Source organism: Silurus aristotelis, assembly GCF_946808225.1.
Source record: "Silurus aristotelis genome assembly, chromosome: 19".
In the NCBI taxonomy this organism is placed as follows: Eukaryota; Metazoa; Chordata; class Actinopteri; order Siluriformes; family Siluridae; genus Silurus; species Silurus aristotelis.
The window spans coordinates 15,497,287-15,517,586 of NC_139592.1; the positions used below are offsets into that span (position 1 = coordinate 15,497,287).

General features: G+C 37.4%; 2 protein-coding genes across 18 annotated transcripts in view; one reads left to right on the forward strand and one right to left on the reverse strand.

Annotated features, from left to right (window-relative positions):
- The window catches only part of LOC310715085 (uncharacterized protein), a 401,686-nt gene that overhangs the window by 200,681 nt on the left and 180,705 nt on the right, over positions 1 to 20,300 (reverse strand). The gene's annotated exons all lie outside the window — the stretch shown is intronic.
- zbtb46 (zinc finger and BTB domain containing 46) overlaps positions 1 to 20,300 on the forward strand; it is an 88,671-nt gene that overhangs the window by 25,058 nt on the left and 43,313 nt on the right. For 12 of the 17 annotated variants that reach the window (XM_083570393.1, XM_083570401.1, XM_083570400.1 and 9 more), the window contains one exon: positions 10,182 to 11,158. In XM_083570393.1, coding sequence (XP_083426519.1) covers positions 10,222 to 11,158 — 937 coding nt within the window. In that variant the 5' untranslated portion in view covers positions 10,182 to 10,221. The remainder of the gene's footprint in view (positions 1 to 10,181; positions 11,159 to 20,300) is intronic. The other 5 variants (XM_083570402.1, XM_083570391.1, XM_083570397.1 and 2 more) reach the window with 1 other exon arrangement.

Consider the following 20,300-nt stretch of genomic DNA (forward strand, 5'->3'; position numbering starts at 1 on the left):
TTTTAATAGTGAGAGAATTTAGGCTAAGCCCCAGGTTGTCAGAGAGGCAGCCTCCACTGGAGATATGGCTGGCTTCAGGGTCTCTGAGGCAGTGAATAGCCCAGAAACAGAAGGAATAAAAAGAAGAAAGGGGGAGCACAAGATAATGGCCGTAGACTACACTGTCAAATATGGTACCTGCTGGAAGAAGTATCTCCACAATTCAATTCAAGTCAATTAAATTCATTTTTATTTGTATAGCGCTTTTAACAATGAACATTGTCTCAAAGCAGCTTTACACAGATAATGTGGTGATTAAAAATGAATATGTTCTTTATGAGTAAATTTGTCCCTGATGAGCAAGCTGGTGGCGACTGGCGACTGTGGCAAGGAAAAACTCCCCGAGATGGCATAAGGAAGAAACCTTGAGAGGAACCAGACTCAAGAAGGAACCCATCCTCATCTGGCTTACACCGAATGTCCATTTGTGGCGGGTATACAATGTTGCGGGGTGCAGTGATGATGATCAAAAGCGAAATGTATTCCTGAGTCAGTGTAGGAGACTGTTGACATCAACTACAGTCCAATCCATCCTCAAAGCTCCCGTTCTTACTCCGGAATTTCATGGAACCACCCAAGGCGTTGATGACAAACCTTCCCCAGCTGCACAGAGTGGCCTCCAGTCAAAGAGAACACTATCCAGGCAGGCCTGGATGAAGTGGGAAGATCCACGGAGGGGAGAGGGGCAGGAACAGTGGTCACTGGAGCCTCAGGAGCATGTTTAACTCGACCGAGAGAGAGAGAGAGAGAGAGAGAGAGAGAGAGAGAGAGAGAAGAGGGTGACAGGAAGAGAAGGATATGGATTATTAAGTGTACCTATTGTTGCATGAGAGTTAAAGTCACTGTGCAGTTTGGACTCCGGCAAGACTCGCTATGGCAGCATAACTAAAAGGGAGAACCAGAAGGCAACACAGACATGAGGGATCTCTGGGATAAGAGACGACCCACCACACCACCATCAAATGCATGGTTTACTGGGTTAACAGTTTATTTGACTTTATACTTGGCCACTCTCTGCAAATAAAGACTAGAGAGACTTGGAGAATGAAAGATAAAAAAAAAAAAAGGCAAAATAAAAAGTCAAGGTGATGTCTTGCTGCTTTTGATTCTATGGTTGTTCCTAGAAAATAGAAACGGTGTGAATCTAGCAAAACTTAGTGTCCTTGGCTGCAAATGGCTGTAAAACTTTTTTTTTAACCTCGGGGCAGCTTTGTGTTGAGAGAGCTGGTCACACAGATTTTTACTAAGTCTTGAGCCAGCTAGTATTCAGGAACATGAATACATGGCTTTTTATCATTGAGCTTTGTGAACAAGAAATGATGGAAGGGTAAGGAATGGATCTAAAACCTAGTTTGAGTATGCATAGTTTTTGTATACGTTCGGCATGCCTCTCTCCAGTTCTCACATTGTTCACCCACATTCCCTTTTGAATTTCTCAATGGAATTTAATTAGTTTAATTAGGAATGTTCTCATTTATTGTTTACCCAAAAATAATAATACAAAATTGTGTTGTTATAGCATCATAAGTAGAGTTAGTAGAGTTCGTAAGCTGTTCAGTGCCGTTTAAGGCTGCTCAGGTCATGTTCTTTTTTTGTGTAATGTGGATTTCTATTGTGTCAGTAGCTTTATAGTTTAAATGCTCTAATGTATATAAAATGTCCGATTTTGTGTCGTATTATTTTCCCTATCCTTCTATTTTCATGATATACACGCTCCATGATTAGAATTTTTATTATTAAAAAGAAACAATATGTAAAGATGCTGAGAGAGGTTTAATTCAGAATCATTATTTATTTTGGGATCTGGTTTGATCATTGCATGACATGATTCAGCTGTAGTTCCACAGGCAGACACTGTGGGTTGAACAACATATGCAAATTGCCTACTTGTGTTCGGTCACAGTGCTCCAGTTCCCAGCAACCACCACGGCCTCTCAATATGGCCGACACTCATAGCAACTTGCAGCCTACACCTTTGTTTTCTCGCTTCACAACTCCCAGCTACTAATTGAGCACAGGTGTACCCAATTACACACTCTCACACACACACACACACACACACACACACACACACACACACACACACACACACACACACAGGCAAACAAACAAACAAACAAACAAACAAACACAGAAAGATTCACATTTGGTTGACAGTAAAAATGATAAGGGGCTAATGTTGTACATTGTTTTACACCATACAACATTAAACCAGCACATAGTGTTACAAACCAAACTTTTATTTAAATTGCTATTGAGTACTTCCTTTTAATTATTGGGAGGAAAATAATAATAAAGGCAAAACACATTACACACATTCATGGTGTCAAATTAATTATATTTTCAGTCCAAACGCTATCTAGTACTTGCACTATAAAATCACATGTTTGTGGTCATCATTACATCCAGATGTGCCTCTTCCCAAAAATCTTGCCACAAAGTTGGAAGTACACAAAAATATAGCAATATTCCAATTACTAGAGTGTAGAGACTATTGGAGGAATTTCCATTCACTAGAACTACTGTAAGTGACCCAAACTTGTTCCAGGTTGACAGTGGCCCTGTGCCCAAAGTAAGCAAAGTCTATCTTAAGCCTCCCCAGAAGTGTGTAAATGATTATAAACAGTGAAGGGGAATCTACAATGGGATGCTCAAAAAGCAAATAATTGCACATGGTCAGTGGTCCACAGTCTTTATACTATATAGTGTACTTATACAGATCATTATTATTATTATTGGTATATTTTTATATGCATACTCTTTACAGAATGTATACAGTCTTTTCTCATCATTTTTGTTTGCCAGCAAATAATTAATAGCAAGACCTAAATGACCATTTCACTGAAAACAAAAGAGTGGTCTCTGATGTTTGCACAATAATGTACATACTGAGCACACACATTTACAAGAGCGTGTCTTACCCCACATTAGAGTGTGTCTAATTTCATGGTGTATTGTCTGCTGTGTCACAGTGATCCATTTATCTGGGACATTATGTCTGCTCTGATATTAGGCATTTCCAGATTCACTGCATTTTTAGACAATCCTGTAAATGAAATGAAATAAATCCATGCAATAAATGTGCAAAATAATAAATAGGTTTATAAATTTACACTTCCTAAGGACATAGCAGCTGTTAAAATGCACATGCATGGACAAGCTGGTAAGTACGCTTAAATCACAAAATTCAAGCTCCTTATAACTTAAGAGTTTGACACCATGTTCTGACCTCAGTTGCACCTAAAACCTAGTCTGCCCTCATTGAACAGCTTGTGCCAGGGACACAAATGACTCTAAACTAGCTGAGTGGGATCTCGACAGTCTTGCATACACCTTTCCATTTCATGCAAAGTGATATCAAATTGGTTCATAAAATGTAAAGGAAAACGTAATAAAAAATAGATTTAACATGTATAAACATGTTCAGTTGACTTCATTGCGTCAATTCTAATTTGATACTAATGAACTTCAAGTTGAACTTTTTTGTCAACAGCAGTGACTAGTAAATGTATTAGATTGCTAGTCAGCTAGTCTTTGCAACCCCTTTGATACAACTGACTGTCCCCTGTTACTAAATTTGCTTCAGACATCTTCAGATCTTCCTTGGCCAGAGAAACCAAAATAAATAAATAAACAAATCCAGTAAGAATAGATGCAGTGGATGTTTACTGTGCTGTTTGACACTGTATGTGTGTGAGAAGTTATCTTATACACATAATGAGAATTAATACATTCTAAAATCAGATCAGCATGCTTTAGCTATATTGCTCGAAACTTAAACCTCCAAAGTCATTCAGTAATATCTCTCAAACCATGCATTTCAATGCTTAGGCCATGACCATGATAAGTAAAACCTCACTTGTATGTCAGACTTTTCTAATGAGTTTTCAAGAAACATGGAGGATAGTTCTAATCCTACAAGCTGTGAGGATGAAGCGAGCTTGCCTAAACATGACCTGAAGTTTGACAGCCTGTAGCAAACACTGGTGTCACTCTGGAGAAACAAATCATTTTGCATTCCAATGCAAGTTGACAGTCTCAACTCCTAAAAAAAATAATAATAATCACAGTTGCCATGTGGTAATAGCTATATTATTTAGTCTTGCACTGTGCCATTGTACCAATCTATATCTCACTGTGCCATTCTATATTGTATCTCTTATGCATCTGTAAGCATTTGTGTTTTCCTGTCTGTGATTTCTCTCTTTACTCATAAAGAATGTCTCTGCTACATTCTGCTCTCTTCCTTTCTATCTCACCATGAGATTCACAGGTGTTCAATGTTCAGCTAATAATGTTTTGTTTTGGTTTATTAGATACTAAACTAAATTACCCTCTGCTTGTGTAAAGCACCTTTTCTAAATCAATGCATACCTTCTCCAGAGCTCCTTATTTGTGTTGTGAAACGGAGTGAATTAATTAGCGTTTTGTCTGTTAGTGGTTTGATGAAGTGGAAAATGTGTCTGCCAAACAACCGATTCATTTTGAGCAGAGATGTTTATGACTTCAGCCAAGCTGGCTGCTAGTCTTGAGCTTCTAGCACCGGCCAAAGTCACTTGCATTGGCATTGCATTCCCACTGACACATCATTTTTCAAATGGTCCAGACAAAGATGGTGGATTTAAAAATTAGTAAATCTTTTATTTATTTTTATTTATTTTTATAAGAATTACATTTAAAAGTACTTAAAGAATGTTTATGGATATTGCATAGCACTTTCTTGTCTGATAAATATTGTGTACAGTTATAGAACAGCTACAGTCGTAATAATTATTTGCATTATGCTTAGTTTGTATTGTACCTTGAAATATCCTTTGAAATGTGTTTTAGTTTAATACTGGCAATAAAACTGTTTCAGGGTGCACTAGTGATGCCTCGATATCAGCACTGCAACACTAAAATGGTAATCATTTAAAAACCTACAGCTTTCCAGTACCAGGAATTATTAAGCAATTGCTAAGTTCCTGCGTGTTTGTCTCCATGATTAGGACAGACAGCCTTTCATGTAATGCCACCATTAATAGATACGCACAGCTGTGTTGTGGTGACAGAATGCCTTTAGTCCTAGTTAGTCACATTCAGCAAACATAACATTCATCATTAACTAAGTGACATAAATTGTTCAGCTATTAATTTCTATTGTCTAAACTCTGTCTCTAAACTTTTTGGAACCAGGGTTTCCATGTCTAAAAGGCAAGATCAGAGTTACTATTTAAAGCTTGCCCAGCGGTCCCTAAAATCTTTTTAGTCACAAAGCTTAAAAACTGATCCATCCGACCCTTTGGATTTCATTTTTGCATTCATGATACCATTGTCAAAAGTACAGGAATATTTGCAAACATCATAAATTAAGTTAAATAAAACATTATTAAAACCATTCAGTTTTGTCAACACAATCCTAAATACATTTTCTCATATTATTCCTATAATTATATGTAGCTAGATGTAGCTAGAACTTATTGAACTGATCTGGGATGAACTGAATCGTAAGGTCAGAAAGAATAGCAGAATCAGAAATAGCTTTATTACCAAGTATGTTTACACACACAAGGAATTTGACTTGGTGACAGGATCTTCCAGTGCAGGAGAAAGTACAGACATAATATAACAAAATATAAGTAAAACAGAGAAATAAATAATGCACTATATACAAAAGAAATATTGTTTAAATGAATGTACAGATGTTATTTACAAGTGTGCCATTTACAAATGTACCATTTGGATTCTATGTATAAATGAGTATAACCTGCGGAGAAAAACTGTTTTTTTTTTTTTTTTGCCTTGCTGTTCTAGTGGACGAGGCTCTGTAGCACCGACCAGAAGGCAACAGTTCAAAAAGAGAGGGTGGGCTAGGTGTGTGGGGTCCAAAGTGATTTTCTTAGCCCTTTTTTCCACTCTGGAGGAGTGAAGATCTTGGAGGTTGGGCAGTGGGGCACCTATAATCCTCTCAGAGTCCTGACTTGACTCTTGATGTCTGATTTGGTAGCTGAACCAAACCAGACAGTTATAGATGTACACAGGTCAGACTCATTGATGGGGAGTAGAATTGTTTCATCAGCCCCTGTGGCAGGTTGAATTTCCTCAGTTGTCAAAGGAAATACAAACTCTGCCTTTTTTTTTTTTTGCGATGGAATCCCACTTATTGTCCCATTTCAGGTCCTAAGAGATGGTGGTATCCAGAAACTTGAATGATTCCACTGTTGTTATGCTGTTCATGATAGTGAGTGGGGGGAGTGCTGGGGGATTTCTCCTGAAGTTCACTATCATCTCCACTGTTTTGAACCTGTTGAGCTCCAGGTTGTTGTGATTGCACCAGACATCCAGCTTTTTAACTTCCTGTGTGTAAGCAGACTCGTCTCCCTCTTGGATGAGGTTGATCCCTAAATTCTAGGAGCTTAACAGAGGGGTTTTTAGAGGTGCAGTCATTTGTGTACAGAGAGTAAAGCATTGGGGAGAGAACACAACCCTAGGGAGCACCAGTGCTGATAGTGAGAGACCTGGATGTGAGTTTGCCCAGCCTCACTGGTCTGCTGCCTGTCTGTCAGGAAGCTGGTCATCCATTGACAGATTGGGGTGGACACGGAGAGCTGGGTCAGTTTGGCTGAGAGAAGGTCAGGAATGATGGTATTAAAGGCCGAACTGAAGTCTACAAACAAGATTCTTGCGTAGGTCCCAGGTCTATAAATATGGTGCAGAATATGATGCAGTCCCATGTTGAGGCCTGTTGAGGCCTGTTTGCTCTGTAGGCAAGCTGAAGAGGATCCAGAAACGGTCCAGTGATGTCCTTCTGGTAGGCCAAGGCCAGTCTTTCAAATGACTTCATGATCACAGACATGAGAGCAACAGGTCTGTAATCTTTAGGATCTTTAATCTTTATTCCAGTGATATGTTGAAGATCTGAGTGAAGATGGTGGCCATTCGGTCAGCGTAGACTTTTAGACAGGCAGGTGAAACACCGTCTGGGCCTGAAGCTGTCTTAGTCATCTGTCTTCTAAAGACTTGTTTCACATCCTCTACACATACCTTAAGCACAGGTTAAATGGAGGGGGAAGCAGGAAAGGGGGTTGCAAGGGGGGGGGGGGGGGGTATGTAAATGTGTGAAGTGCAGATCAGAGGGGGTGGTGGGTGGTAGACTGGGCTTTTCAAACTGGCAGTAAAACACACTCAGATTTTCAGCCAGTTGTTGATTCCCCACAGACTGAGTGGGTGGTGTCTTGTATTTGTGGAGATGTTCCTCAGACCAGTCCATACTGATGCTGGGTTGTTGGCTGAAAACTGTTTTTTTCAGCTTTTCAGAGTAGTTTTAGCCAATCTAATCTCCTTTGTTAGTATGTTCCGGGCTTGGTTATACAAGATTTTATCCCCACTTCTGTAAGACTCCTCTTTAGCATGATGAAGCTGTTTGAGTGTCCCAGTAAACCACGGTTTGTCATTATTGGTAAGAATGAACTGGTGGGGATGCATATATCTTCACAGAAACTGATGTATGAATGTATGTATGTTACAGTCTCCATGACTTGTCCAGATTGGTGGCTGCAGCCTCAAAAACACTCCAATCAGTGCAATTGAAGCATTCCCGCTCTGCTTCATTAGTCCATCTTTTAACAGTCCTTAGTACAGGTTTAGCTGATTTCAGTTTCTGCCTGTAGGTTGTTATGAGATGAACTAGACAGTGATCAGAGAGCCCAAAACTGCTCGTGGGACAGACTGATATGCACCCTTTATCGGGGTATAACAGTGATCAAATATATCACTGTCTCTGGTGGGACATGTAATGTGCTCTGTTGAACACCTTTGGCGAGTTTTATGAAAGGCATTGCAAAGCATTTCAGCTGAATGAAAACTAACTGTCCGGAGGGCAAGGCTGTGTTAATTCACACACAAAGGTAGATTTTCCAAAGAACCTAAAGTTTAACATCTGTACATTACTATATTTGTTTGGTCACAGTAAATCTTAATGCATTTAAATTACTCAGTTTCTTTGCATATAAACAAAAGGACCATGCATGTGTTAATCTTAAAAACGCTAAAAGACTAGGTGTGTCCAAACTGTTGACATGCACTGTACGAACCACTGACAGAGAACAAGCAGATTTATACAGGAAATAGTACTCTGGTATTTTTTGTGATTATTGGTTATAGTCAGTGATCATGCAATGGAAAGTGTGTACACTGAAATACAAATACAAGATTTTTGACCAATCATAATGTCTATGCCAGAAAAGCTACACTGTATAAATGAAAGTTTGTAGACACCTAGCCATCAAACCAATATGTGCTTTTTAAACATTCTATTACTGATTTAGTTGGGAACCACTCCCCCTTCCCTTTTTTTTTTTTTTTTTTCAAATTTACTAAATTATTATTTTTCAATTATATTATTATATATTATAATTCTGGGTGCATTCAGGGTTCGAGCTCGTCCCAAAGGCTTTGAAGTTCAATGGGCCTTGTTTTGTGCAAATGGGGATTGTCATGCTTGAAGATCTTTTGACGAGGCCCATATGTTTAAGAAAAGTGAAATTATACAACTGTTATAAAAAGAGAAGGCCTAAACTGCGCCAGTGGTAGCTGAATGATTAAAGCTCTGTTGCTGAGTAGGAGGTTGGGGTTTCAGACCCAAGCACTGTGCTTAATCCTCTTTGTATCATGGTTGACTCTGTTGTGTTAAAAGTTATTTCACTGTACTCTAATAATTATGTGACAAAGCTTTTATAAGCTTTTTGCTATAAAACCCTGTCAAAGTGTTCTTTTTTGGGAAGCAATTTGACAGTGATATACATTTCTGTTTTGCAGTATCTGCAGTATGCAACCATTATATTTGGCAACACGGCTTACAGAATATAAGAGCAATTTCATTACTAATATATCAATCTGAATTACCCTATTTGTCTTTTCGTCACTGGTTTTCTCCAGTAGCCAAACCTAAATACTGCCTTACTGTACTCTACATTCATATCTCTGTAAAAACGATTAAAATGTATTTATTGAGTCACTGCCCCAATAAGAATGAGATCTCTGGTGGGGACTCCAAAATGTACTTATTTGTTTAAAAATCTTTATCTTATATAATTATATAGATATTATAAAGTAATGTTCATTAAAGGGTTTAGCACTCCAAATGATCTCTCCATAAATGTAACATTACCTAAATCTAAAATAAAATATTATAAGCTAGTTATTGTGGTATAGTAAAAAAAGTATTTCTTTATTTAGGAAAGACATTAACATCCATCACGATTGATCCGATCACCTGACAAGTGGACACCTGAAAATTATACACCTTGCATTTTGGATGCATCTCCAGTCACTGCATGTGATCAGATTTCATATTTCATTTTTGCTAGAGAAAGACTGACAAATTTATTTTGTCTGTTTTCTGTTTATTTGTTTTTTAGGTAGAAAAGTCACACAGATTGCATGTGCTTGTTAGGGCTGTTTCAAATAATTAAATTACGTGGCCTGCTAACATAAATTATTTATTTTAAAATGAACAGTACATAAGAATGAATTTCTTTTTTAACTCAACCTTTTATCTTAATTTGCAAACAGCCTCACTAAAGTTGCATTTGGTCCTGCCAGGTCATTGATGCAGTAACTTGGGCCTTTCTTTGTTGCTCTCTGGGTGCTGTGTATCGAGACACATGTTCATGTAACTACAAATGTTATGTGAACATGTGTCCCAAACGTTAAATATCTGACAGAGGTTAGAGTGATCAGATTACAGTGTGCTTATGATTGGATTACCCAGGAAACCTAAAAATGCCTGGTGTAAACATGGCCATAGTTCGGGTTGGTGACTTATTAAATAGAACCTTAGATAGACACATTACATGGAACATAGAAATCTTCAGGTTACGGAGTTAATAATAATGAGTGATGTCAAAAAACTTTTGCCCATATAATGTAATAATTACATAATACATAATCATTTTTTTTTTTATTCATTAGAAGGAATTTGATCTTAAGAGTTGATGTTTTAGATTTTGTTCGATGTTTTAATGTATTGCCTTTTTATTACCATCATTATTTAGTATTGTCTTTACATAACCTTGTATTATTTCAATAGCGGTTTTAGTATTTTATCAGTATTGCTGCTATTGTGCTAACTGACAGTTGTGTGGGTGCTTTTGTCTCTCCAGTGCAGAATCTATCCAGAAGACACAGCCACTCAGTGATCCAATGAACAACCGTAAGGAAGATATGGAAATCGCATCTCACTACCGGCAGCTCCTACGTGAGCTTAATGAACAGCGGCAGCATGGCATCTTGTGTGATGCATGTGTGGTTGTGGAGGGAAAGATCTTTAAGGCACACAAGAATGTACTGCTAGGCAGCAGCCGTTACTTCAAGACACTCTATTGCCAGGTGAAGAAGGGTACAGAACAACAGGCTACCATCACACACCTGGATATTGTAACAGCACAGGGGTTCAAGACCATTCTGGACTTCATGTACTCTGCACACCTGGCACTCACCAGTAAGAATGTCATTGAGGTGATGTCTGCTGCCAGCTACCTGCAGATGACAGAGATTGTACAAGCATGTCATGGCTTCATCAGGGCAGCACTAGACATTAGTATTCGATCGGAGCTGGCTGACATGGAGCTGGCCAATATAGAGATTAGTGGCATGGTTGCCACGGGAACAAGTACTGCTGGAGGGGCCTCTGAAGCACTGGTTTCCATGATCTCAGCTCGCAGTTCCTCACCATGGCTGGTACGTCGTACCAGTCCTGCCAACTCGTCAGGGGACTCAGCAATTGCCAGCTGCCATGAAAGTGGCAGCACCTACAGCAAGGAGGAGCCTGAGCCTAAGAGCCATGAAGACCCATGGCCTAATGACTATCGCTCTTTTCAAATCAAAGAGGAGCAGGGATCACCATCTAATGCTCAGGACAGAACCATCCAGGAGACACAGGGAACACCAATAGATCAGAGCAATGGAGGTGAAGGGGGCTGGCATGCACCTGGTTCAAGACGTAGGAAGAATAGAAAAAACAAAGACACAGTCAGGCATATCATGCAGCAAAATGAGGGCAGCAGTCATGGAGGCTCTCCGATGCCTTCCATCATTTCCACAGCCAGCTGGGGCTACAATAACCAAGCTGACATTCCAGGTAGGACCATGGGCTTTGTAGAAGAGTGGACTTCAGAAAGTGCTAATCTATTACATTAGATTTCATGTTCATTTGTATAAAAATCTTTGTTCCACAATTTCTCAGAATGAGTTCAGAGATGTGTAAAGACAAAGGGAATTCTTTTTTTTTTTCTATGTGTGACAATTACAGCTGTTTATAGATGGAATAGAGTGGGGTTGCAAAACTAATCTGCTCATTAATATCCAACAGGCACATGGGACACAAGACTGGCACATCAATCAAAAAACAAAAACATCCCTTGTTTTTAGGACTAAGAACATGTATTTGAGGAGAAAAAACCTTACTTGTCTGGGCAGCATTTAGCTGCTGGTGCTGGTAGTTATATAGATCATTAAAATGAGGCAATTCTAATCTCTAGTGTATTTAAGGAGTCCATAAAATGGGCACACATACTCTTTAGGAATACAGGATAATTGAATTGACCTTAGTGTCAGAGTGAGGATTAGGGTGTTCGTGTGTGCGCTTGTCTGTGTGAACAGGATTTAATTTTGTAAGTGGGTTGTTGAATATAATTTCCCCAAACTGTTGAGCTAAAAATGAAGGATTATCTGATAGATCATTTATACTATGTTTTAGTTAGAGCTGAAGTATTTGCTTATAGTGATTTTAGATATACCTGGAGTCTTTAACTGAAATTCTGATACATCTTTTCTTCGTGTATTAGAGTGTGTGTATTTTTAGAGTTTACATGGGAGTTACAACGTTCCCTTGAATCAAGAATGAAGAAGAACATGAGCTTTTTCCGAAGACTGTTTACAGTTAAAATATTACTTTTGACAGCTTGACAATGAATTCACAATCACTTGGTTACCTGTTTCTTAAATTTTGTACTAATTACGAATTAGATGTGCTGAAGAATTCTTTACCCAAGTAATACTCCTTTAAAAAGTATTTTTAGGGCCCAACACTAAGAGTGTGTCAGGCCCTGTTGTTTCAGATTTGTATGTTTAAAGGTGCATGCCATACTCAAGAACAAACTAAATGAGGCAGACACATCAGAATGCTGGTCATCTAGGCCTCACAAAAGATTGGAGCTCATCAGGGGCTCAGTAGTGCCCCCTTTGACTTTTTCTTTAATGTAAGCATACTGCCATACTGCTCACTCGTGTGGTATTCCAACTAGTCTTCAAAAGACAAATACATTTTAAAAAATTACCATTCAGGGTACTTCAAATGTTAACATATTTTATTTTAATAAATGATCATTGGCTTAATTTCACCAATTGGCAAATGTGAGGTTTTTGGACCAAATAATACAAAACCTTTTCCCAATGTGACCATGATTTTATTTGTATACACCATATCTGTACAGAAATCAGTAAGACAAATTCATTTAGAAAATCACATCTAACGCAACCTAACTGGAGATGTGGCTTCTTATTTATTTATTTTGTTTATTTTGATAGGTATACAATTTTTAACAGATAAAAATCTAATTTGCAAATAAGCATGATGTCAAAATGATTCTTAAACTTTTGCAATACTTGCTGATAGGGTTCCACTTGTTTTTCTTTAACAAATCTGAACATCATACTGTACATCTGTGAAGATACAATGTGAAGAGTTTTTTAAATGGTATTTTACTGGTGAGAGAATAAATTCATATTTTACATCAAGCACATTAGAAGGTGTAGCATAATGTAATGTCTTGCAATGTGGCATTAACTTTGAATGTATGTTGAGTGATGGGGCTTAGGCACAAAGACATAGCAATATTTGTTCTTTTTGTTATAGTGCCACCAGCTGGCAACAGGAAGGGAGGCTTATAGACAAAACTTTTTAAAACTCTTTGTACAAGGTTGTGGTTAAAGTATAAATGATGAAAGCATTATTTACATGTTCCACAATGACAATGCCCTCATATAGTATATAAGGATATGCACTGCTGCATTATTCCTTCCTGAAGTATCATTTAAAATGCCTAAATTGACATGATTCGGATATCAAGCAACATCAGAAAGTGCTTACAGGAATTGTATCCTACTTCCACCGTTAATAGACTGTCATCATTATGGAGTGTGTCTCAACATTTAAATGTATCTTGTAAGTGATGTGACATAAATCCTAAATGCTAGAAATTGGGGCTTGGGCCTTTCAGTTGCTGTGTGTAATGATATTTATCTTAGTTTCCTTACAAGTAATACTGAACATTTCAGTACCATTAAATAGTTAAATACATAAAAATAATAATGCAGCCTTGCCATACCAAATAGTTAATAGTTAAAAATAGATAATAGATAATATATTAGTAACATATAATTAAAGTTATATTTTTGTGGCTTAGAATGAATATAGGTTGACCGTCTGCTCCTTTTGTATACCAGTATACCTTTATATCTCATTAAAATAACACATTTTAAAAAGTAAACAAGGTTATGCTTAAATCTTTTGAACTTCTATGCAGCTAATTAGTTTAAAGGTCCGTTAGTTTGTTTGAGTTGCGAGATCTTTTGAAAAAGTGAACCATATTTTAGCGAAAGGCAATAAGACATGTTATATAATTACATACGGAATGATGGCATAGACCTAACACCTATCACATCTACTTAAAAGTCTATTAGTATAATAAAACATTATATCACAATACACTTTAATTAAATATCATATAGATTTTTTGTAATAATAAATAATTATTTATAATTATGACTAAACATTCCCTTTGCAACGAATTTAGAATCCTTTTTTTTAGCGATTCTTTAACAGGATATTTGACTTGCTATTTTGTTGTATTGTTCACCCCTTGTGGGACTTTCAAATGATAAAGTTTATGTCTGTTATTGTTATATATTCATTCAGCAGTTCAGGAATTGACAGTATTTGTGTTTAAAATTACTTCTTGTTGCTAAATGGCATTAAACAATGTCAAGATTTGTTTCTTTAGCTTTATGTTACAATAACGTGAGACTAGTATAATCGGTGCTTAACTGAGTTTCACATAAAGCTGTCACCTCGAATGGGAAACATGTTACGTACAACTTAAACCCAATATTAAAATACAGATTAAAAAACGATGTATTAGGAAAGTCTGTTTCATCAGAATTGTAAATGCATGTTTCAGGGGGTTTCTTCGGTGGGATGGGAACCAATTTTTTATATTTGTGATGTTAATATAGGTGAGGGTTTTTTTTCATTATTATATTTTCTTATTATACGTCCCTTCTAACAAGAATATTTTGTATTATCTGCCTTTAAAGCAGACCAATTACCATTTTACCATGTTCTTCCCCTTTGCCTTCATAGAATATGGCACAAATCTTAAAAATAACTACTTGTCAATTTTAAGGTGGATGGTGGGTTTGAACAGCTGGGAGAGGGGGTGGACCTAGCAGCACAAGAAGAACCTATTTGAACCACTTAGTTAATAGTCTACTAATGAAATAGCCTAATTACTGTCACCAGGGGCTGTCTCAAAGAGTGGGCAAGTGGGGCTGTCTCCCAGGGCCTCTCACGGACTGTGCATCATCTAAAATTATATCAAAATTGAGTAGGTAAAGGATGTTGAGTTACAATTCTTCAATCAGCATGAAAAGTACAGAGGAGCTACTGGAAATTTCAACAAAAAGTTTTTAGAAACAGATTATTTTCAGTCATTGTAGATGAAGCATTAGTGTTACTCAGAATTAATCACTTTACTAAAGACAGGTAATTGTGGTGTTTCTATTTTTTATAATTGGTGGGAATATATTTTTATAAAAAAGAAAACTGTTTAATAAAAAACAGCAAAAAAGTGCTTTTTGAGTGCTCTGCTGTTTATGCAAGTTATGCAATGGTACAGAATTATGGGGGTAAATATTTGTCCTGTCTATTGTCATCAGTCAAGTCATGTATACTCAAATTAGGGATCCTGTTGTTCTGGATAGTATTTTCTACTTCATTTCTTCTTCTTCTTTTCTTCTTCTTCTCACTATTGTTTAGAATTTTAGCTGAATGAGTCATGCAGACCAAACTCAAAAGTCTCATAAAGGTGAAAGTTCTACAGGTTAAAAGACTCTCCGTGCCCATACCCAGGCATCAGCCCAAATCAGCTTAATGGTGAATTTATAATTTAAACATTTACATTTACATATATATATAGAAGGGATGCACCGAAATGAAAATTCTTGGCCGAAAACCGAAATTATGGCAATTATTATTACCATTGCATTTATGGCTATGACTGTGTACTAACCTTACTAAATGCTTATGGACGTGAGTTGCAACAACATTAAACAGCTCAGGTAAACACACCTCTGAAAAATGTCGTCTGCTTGGCATGGCATAACGGGGCTCAATGTGCTCGAACAGCCTACGAAACCCCCACATCTTCTACGACAGAGAATGGCTGATCATTTGGCGATGAATCCCATAATCTTTTGTGTAATGACCTTTGCCTTGACACTATCACTGGGAAACTTCCTTACCTTTTCAAAAACGTCTGCCACAGACGGAGTGCGCATGCTCGGAGGGGTTTTGCTTTTCTGTGCCCCGTTCCTCTTAGATTCAGCATAGCGATCGGTATGTTTGGATTTCAGGTGATAAATTAAACCCGACGTGGGGAAACTCTTTGCAGACGCACCCCCTCTTGAAATTTCGGCATTACATGTTTTGCAAATCGCTATCCGTGGGTCTTTCTCAGATATACTGAAATATGTGCACACCGCAGACATGTTGCTTCAGACAAGTACGTGCAGGCCGCGGTTTCTGTTTGCGTCATCACAACAAACTGTTTCGGCCGTGTTGTTTCGGTGACCAGAATCTTTTGGTGGCCAAATATTCGGTGCATCCCTAATATATAGTATGTCCTACACGTAAATTAATGATTTCCTTCTTTTATTAAAACTTGTAAAATCTTTAAATAATATTTGCTAATTTGCCTAATATGTTAAACCTACTGTAATTTCCGGACTATTAAGCGCATATATAAGAATATATAAGCATATATAAGCCGCACCCACTGAATTTTACAAAGATTTTTATTTTAAACATAAATAAGCCGCACCTGTCTATATGCCTACACTGAAACTAATTAACTTTACACAGGCTTTAACGAAAGACAGTGTCTGTTACACGGTGTAACGGGTGAAATATGTTGTGGCTCCATTAAGAGCAGAGCGGCATATAGTCCGAAAAATACGGTACATTTCCATACTAGATGCAAGTATGTATGTATTTTACTAGTATGTATGCACTAGTATGATTTTAGTCAACAAAAACACAAATAATAAATCAACATTATAAACAATTTGGCTACATAAATTGCATAATATGCTACCCCTACTTTTGTGAAGCAGTGCTTGAATTTTTGGCATGTCTTAAGAAGTTTGGTGCCAAACTGCTCATCTATTACTCGAGTGTGAAACTCAATAGTTATCAAAAACATGTTACTTATAAGCAATACGGGTGCTAAAATTTACTTGCTGTAACTCATCACAATACTCTTAGATGAATTCAGATGAACCGTGAAAGGAAAATAAAGGACAAAATTCCGAGGTCAAATTCAAAAAGACAGATTATAACACAAGGATTATCCCCTTTTCAAGGTAGGAAAATATACAGGCACACATGCAAACACATGTACATATAATCAGTAACAGAAATTGGGTTGTTGTGTATGTATGTATGTATGAATGTATGTATGTATGTATGTATGTATGTATGTATGTATGTATGTATGTATGTGGGTGCCTTTATATTTGTGTATATTTAATTTAGGATCTTATACATTTGCAATGAGGTTATTGTTTGAGGGTATAAGTATTTCAGAAATATTAGCAAGTGTAAACTGTTTAGTAAATGTTTAGGTTCCTTATTAACTAGACAGCTATTACTGTAAAGTAAATAATCTACATAGTAGGAATATATAGGATCAGGGCATTTAGATTGATTTTCTTGTCCAAGATCAGCAATATTATGCTATATTATAATTTATTTTCTGTTTGAAAAATGCCTTAAAAACCCAAATGCACAATAGCCAGTAAGTCATTGGCCTGTTTTCAGCTACCTGTTTATTATTCTTAGATTGTTCAACCTGATAATTTTGTGTTCTTGTTATCCAAGTACATACTGTCAGACCAAAATGTGTCTTGGCATTGTGAAAGTGTGTGCGTGTGGGGTGTGTGTGTGTGTGTGTGTGTGTGTGTGTGTGTGTGTGTGTGTGTGTGTGTGTGTGTGTGTGTGTGTGTGTCTTTGAGGCTGTGTGTGCCTTTTGGATTAAACTCAACTGTAGAATTTTATGGAATCATTTTACTGACCAAGTCTCAATAATTTACTTCTCTTGTTATTTTGGACTCTCGTGCGTTCATTTGCTCTCAAGTCTCTGTAATTTAAAGCTGAATTAAATAATGAGAAACCTTCTCCCTCCAGACCCTCCTTAGTATTTACACCTGGATAAACCTGAAAATGTTGAATATTTAAAACACTGCCTACTTATTACATCTCCACTTATTTCTTCCAGGTTTGGATTTATTCTCTCTACTTTTAATTTTTTTTAGTATAATGATCTACATATTTGCTTTGGCATACCTAACAGTACTGGTGTCACGTCAATCAGCTTCATACTGTATTTACCAGAACATATCATGACTGTGCAACACCTAATACCCACATATTCTGTCACATTCACAGTTACCATCATACTATGCACCTGTACACAATCACAGCAATAATATTTAAGGACTTCTTAAACACCAAACGATTGTGAACTATATATATCTTGTTACTAGTTCATAACATTGTATTTTGCTATTTTTCACATTCTAGTTTTGATCACTTTTTTGGCTTTCTGGTTTTTGGCTTTTCTTAGTTTATGTAGTTTGCTGCCCATTGTTTGTTTTTCTGTTCTGATTTTTGCTTAATGTCATGTAATTTTCTTAACATTGTTTTACATACCTGTACATGCCTCTGTCTATTCTACTTGACAACAGATAACTATGCAGGATATAAAAAGTAGTTGTATATTAAATAGCTGTATTTAGCTACTAGTTTTGCAGGTAAAATGTAAGGTTCAGTATTTACTGCTTAAGACTTTGTAATTACCCCTTAGTGAACTCCTACTGCCCTTACTGAGAAATCAATAGCAGCTCATAATATTAACATGAGTAAGATGACTGTTAATGTATGACTACACAGTCATGCTACTTCTTGCTTAGTTCCTACGTAGTTACCTGCATGTTGTTAAACAATATTTACTTACTGTTTTTAATCTAATTTTAACTTAAGGTTTTATGCATTTACTTCTCAGAGCCATGCACTGTTAGTTTTGTTCACTTCGGTTTCTTGAGCAAGAGGTAATGTGGCAGTCATCATCCTACCAGAATGACCTTCTGATGCCTTTTCTCTCTTTCTTTCTCATACTTTGCCTCTGTTATCTCTGCCATGCATGCTGAAGCTTTTTTTTTATGTTATCACTGAACAGGGCTGAATGCTTGTTTGTTCTGGGCACAGTTCTTGTTGAACTGCCAGGAAGATTTTTTTCCCACTCCCTCTTTTTTCCAATCTTTGCCTCCTCTTTCCTTTTCTTACTCCCCTGTTCACTGCTCTATAAAGCATATCCACCCCACACTGCTCTCACCTTAATCCTTGCTTCATACAGTACATGAAACAAGCAGAAAGATTTTATCGTCTTTACAGTGGAGTTTTTATTTATCCTCCATTATAACAATGTTGTGTGAAACTCCCCATTCTCACAACAAAATGCTTTTGCTATATACAGTATGTACTTTGGCAGTGTGACTTCCATGGTCCTTGGCCAGGAAGTCACTTTGCTTTGGGCATTGAACATTACAAAGGTGTTGCAATTTTCCAAGACGTCATCACCCCCCTGCCTCCTTTCCAGACAGTCACTGCTACCTGGCAGAGCTCAAGGAATGAAAAGCGAACAAAGTGGATAGCAAGAAGTTGGCAGTCCCAAGCTGTAACTCCACCTTGCACCTGCTTTGTTTTGGCATCTGTGTTTAATTGGTGCCAGGCTCCGCAGGGCACCGCATGGATCAATGTGGCTATGGATGGCAGCCAAGTTCAGGTGCCAGGTGGAAAGGATATGCAGTTGGCAGGTGCCAAAAATGGTTGAACATTTTCTCTAGGAGCCTCTTAGGAAATATGTATGTCCTTATGCATTAAGGATGTGTAGGATAAAACATAGATTCAAGCACACAAATTGCAGTGATCTGAGATTTTAATTATCTGAGATTTTATGTAAAAAAAAAAAAAATGTAAATAAAAAACACACTAAAATAAAAATTGTTCCACCCAGTCTGAGTCCTTTAGGTGCCTGTTGGCAAACACCAAGTAGGCTTTCATGGGTAGGCTTCCATCTAGCCAGATCGGTGGTAGGCTGCAGTGGTTGTCTTTCTGGAAGTTTGTCCCTTCTCCACACAGGATCTCCAGAGCTCAGTCAGAGTGACCATCGGGTTCTTGGTCACCTCTCTTAATAAGGCGCTTATTCCCGATTGGTCAGTTTGGTCTGGTGACCAGGATTTGGATCTTTCCTGGTTGTGCCACACTTCATCCAATTATGAAGGCCACCATGCTCTTGGATATATTTAGTGCAGCAGTAATTTGTTGTAGCCTTCCCCAGGTTTGTGCCTTGCAACAATCCTGTCTCTGAGCTCTGCAGGCAGTTAATTTGACCTCATGGCCTGGTTTTTGCTCTGATATGCATTGCCAGCTGTGAGGCCTTCTATAGCGGTATCTGTGCCTTTTGAAATCATGTCCAATCAATAAACTTGTCACAGGTAGATTCCAGTCAAGGTTTAGAAACATCTCACCAAATGATCAAGAGAAATAGGATGCACTTGAGCTTATTTCAAGTTTTGTTGCAAAGGGTCTGAATACTTGTGTACTTGCATGTGATATTTCAGATTATTAAATTTTACAAAATTTGCAGACATTTCTATAATTATGTTTATATTTTGCCATTGTGGGGTACTGAGTATAGATTGATGAGAAAGAAACTCTGCAAAAATGAGGCTGCAACATAACAAAAATGAAAATAATGAAGGGTGGCCGAATACTTTCTGAATGCACTGTATATACTTTTTCCTATGAGAAAAGACATTGAAAGGAAGTTGTAGGGCATTGCAAAGTTATTCAGTGATGTATAGGCATTAGTAGTATTTTAAAA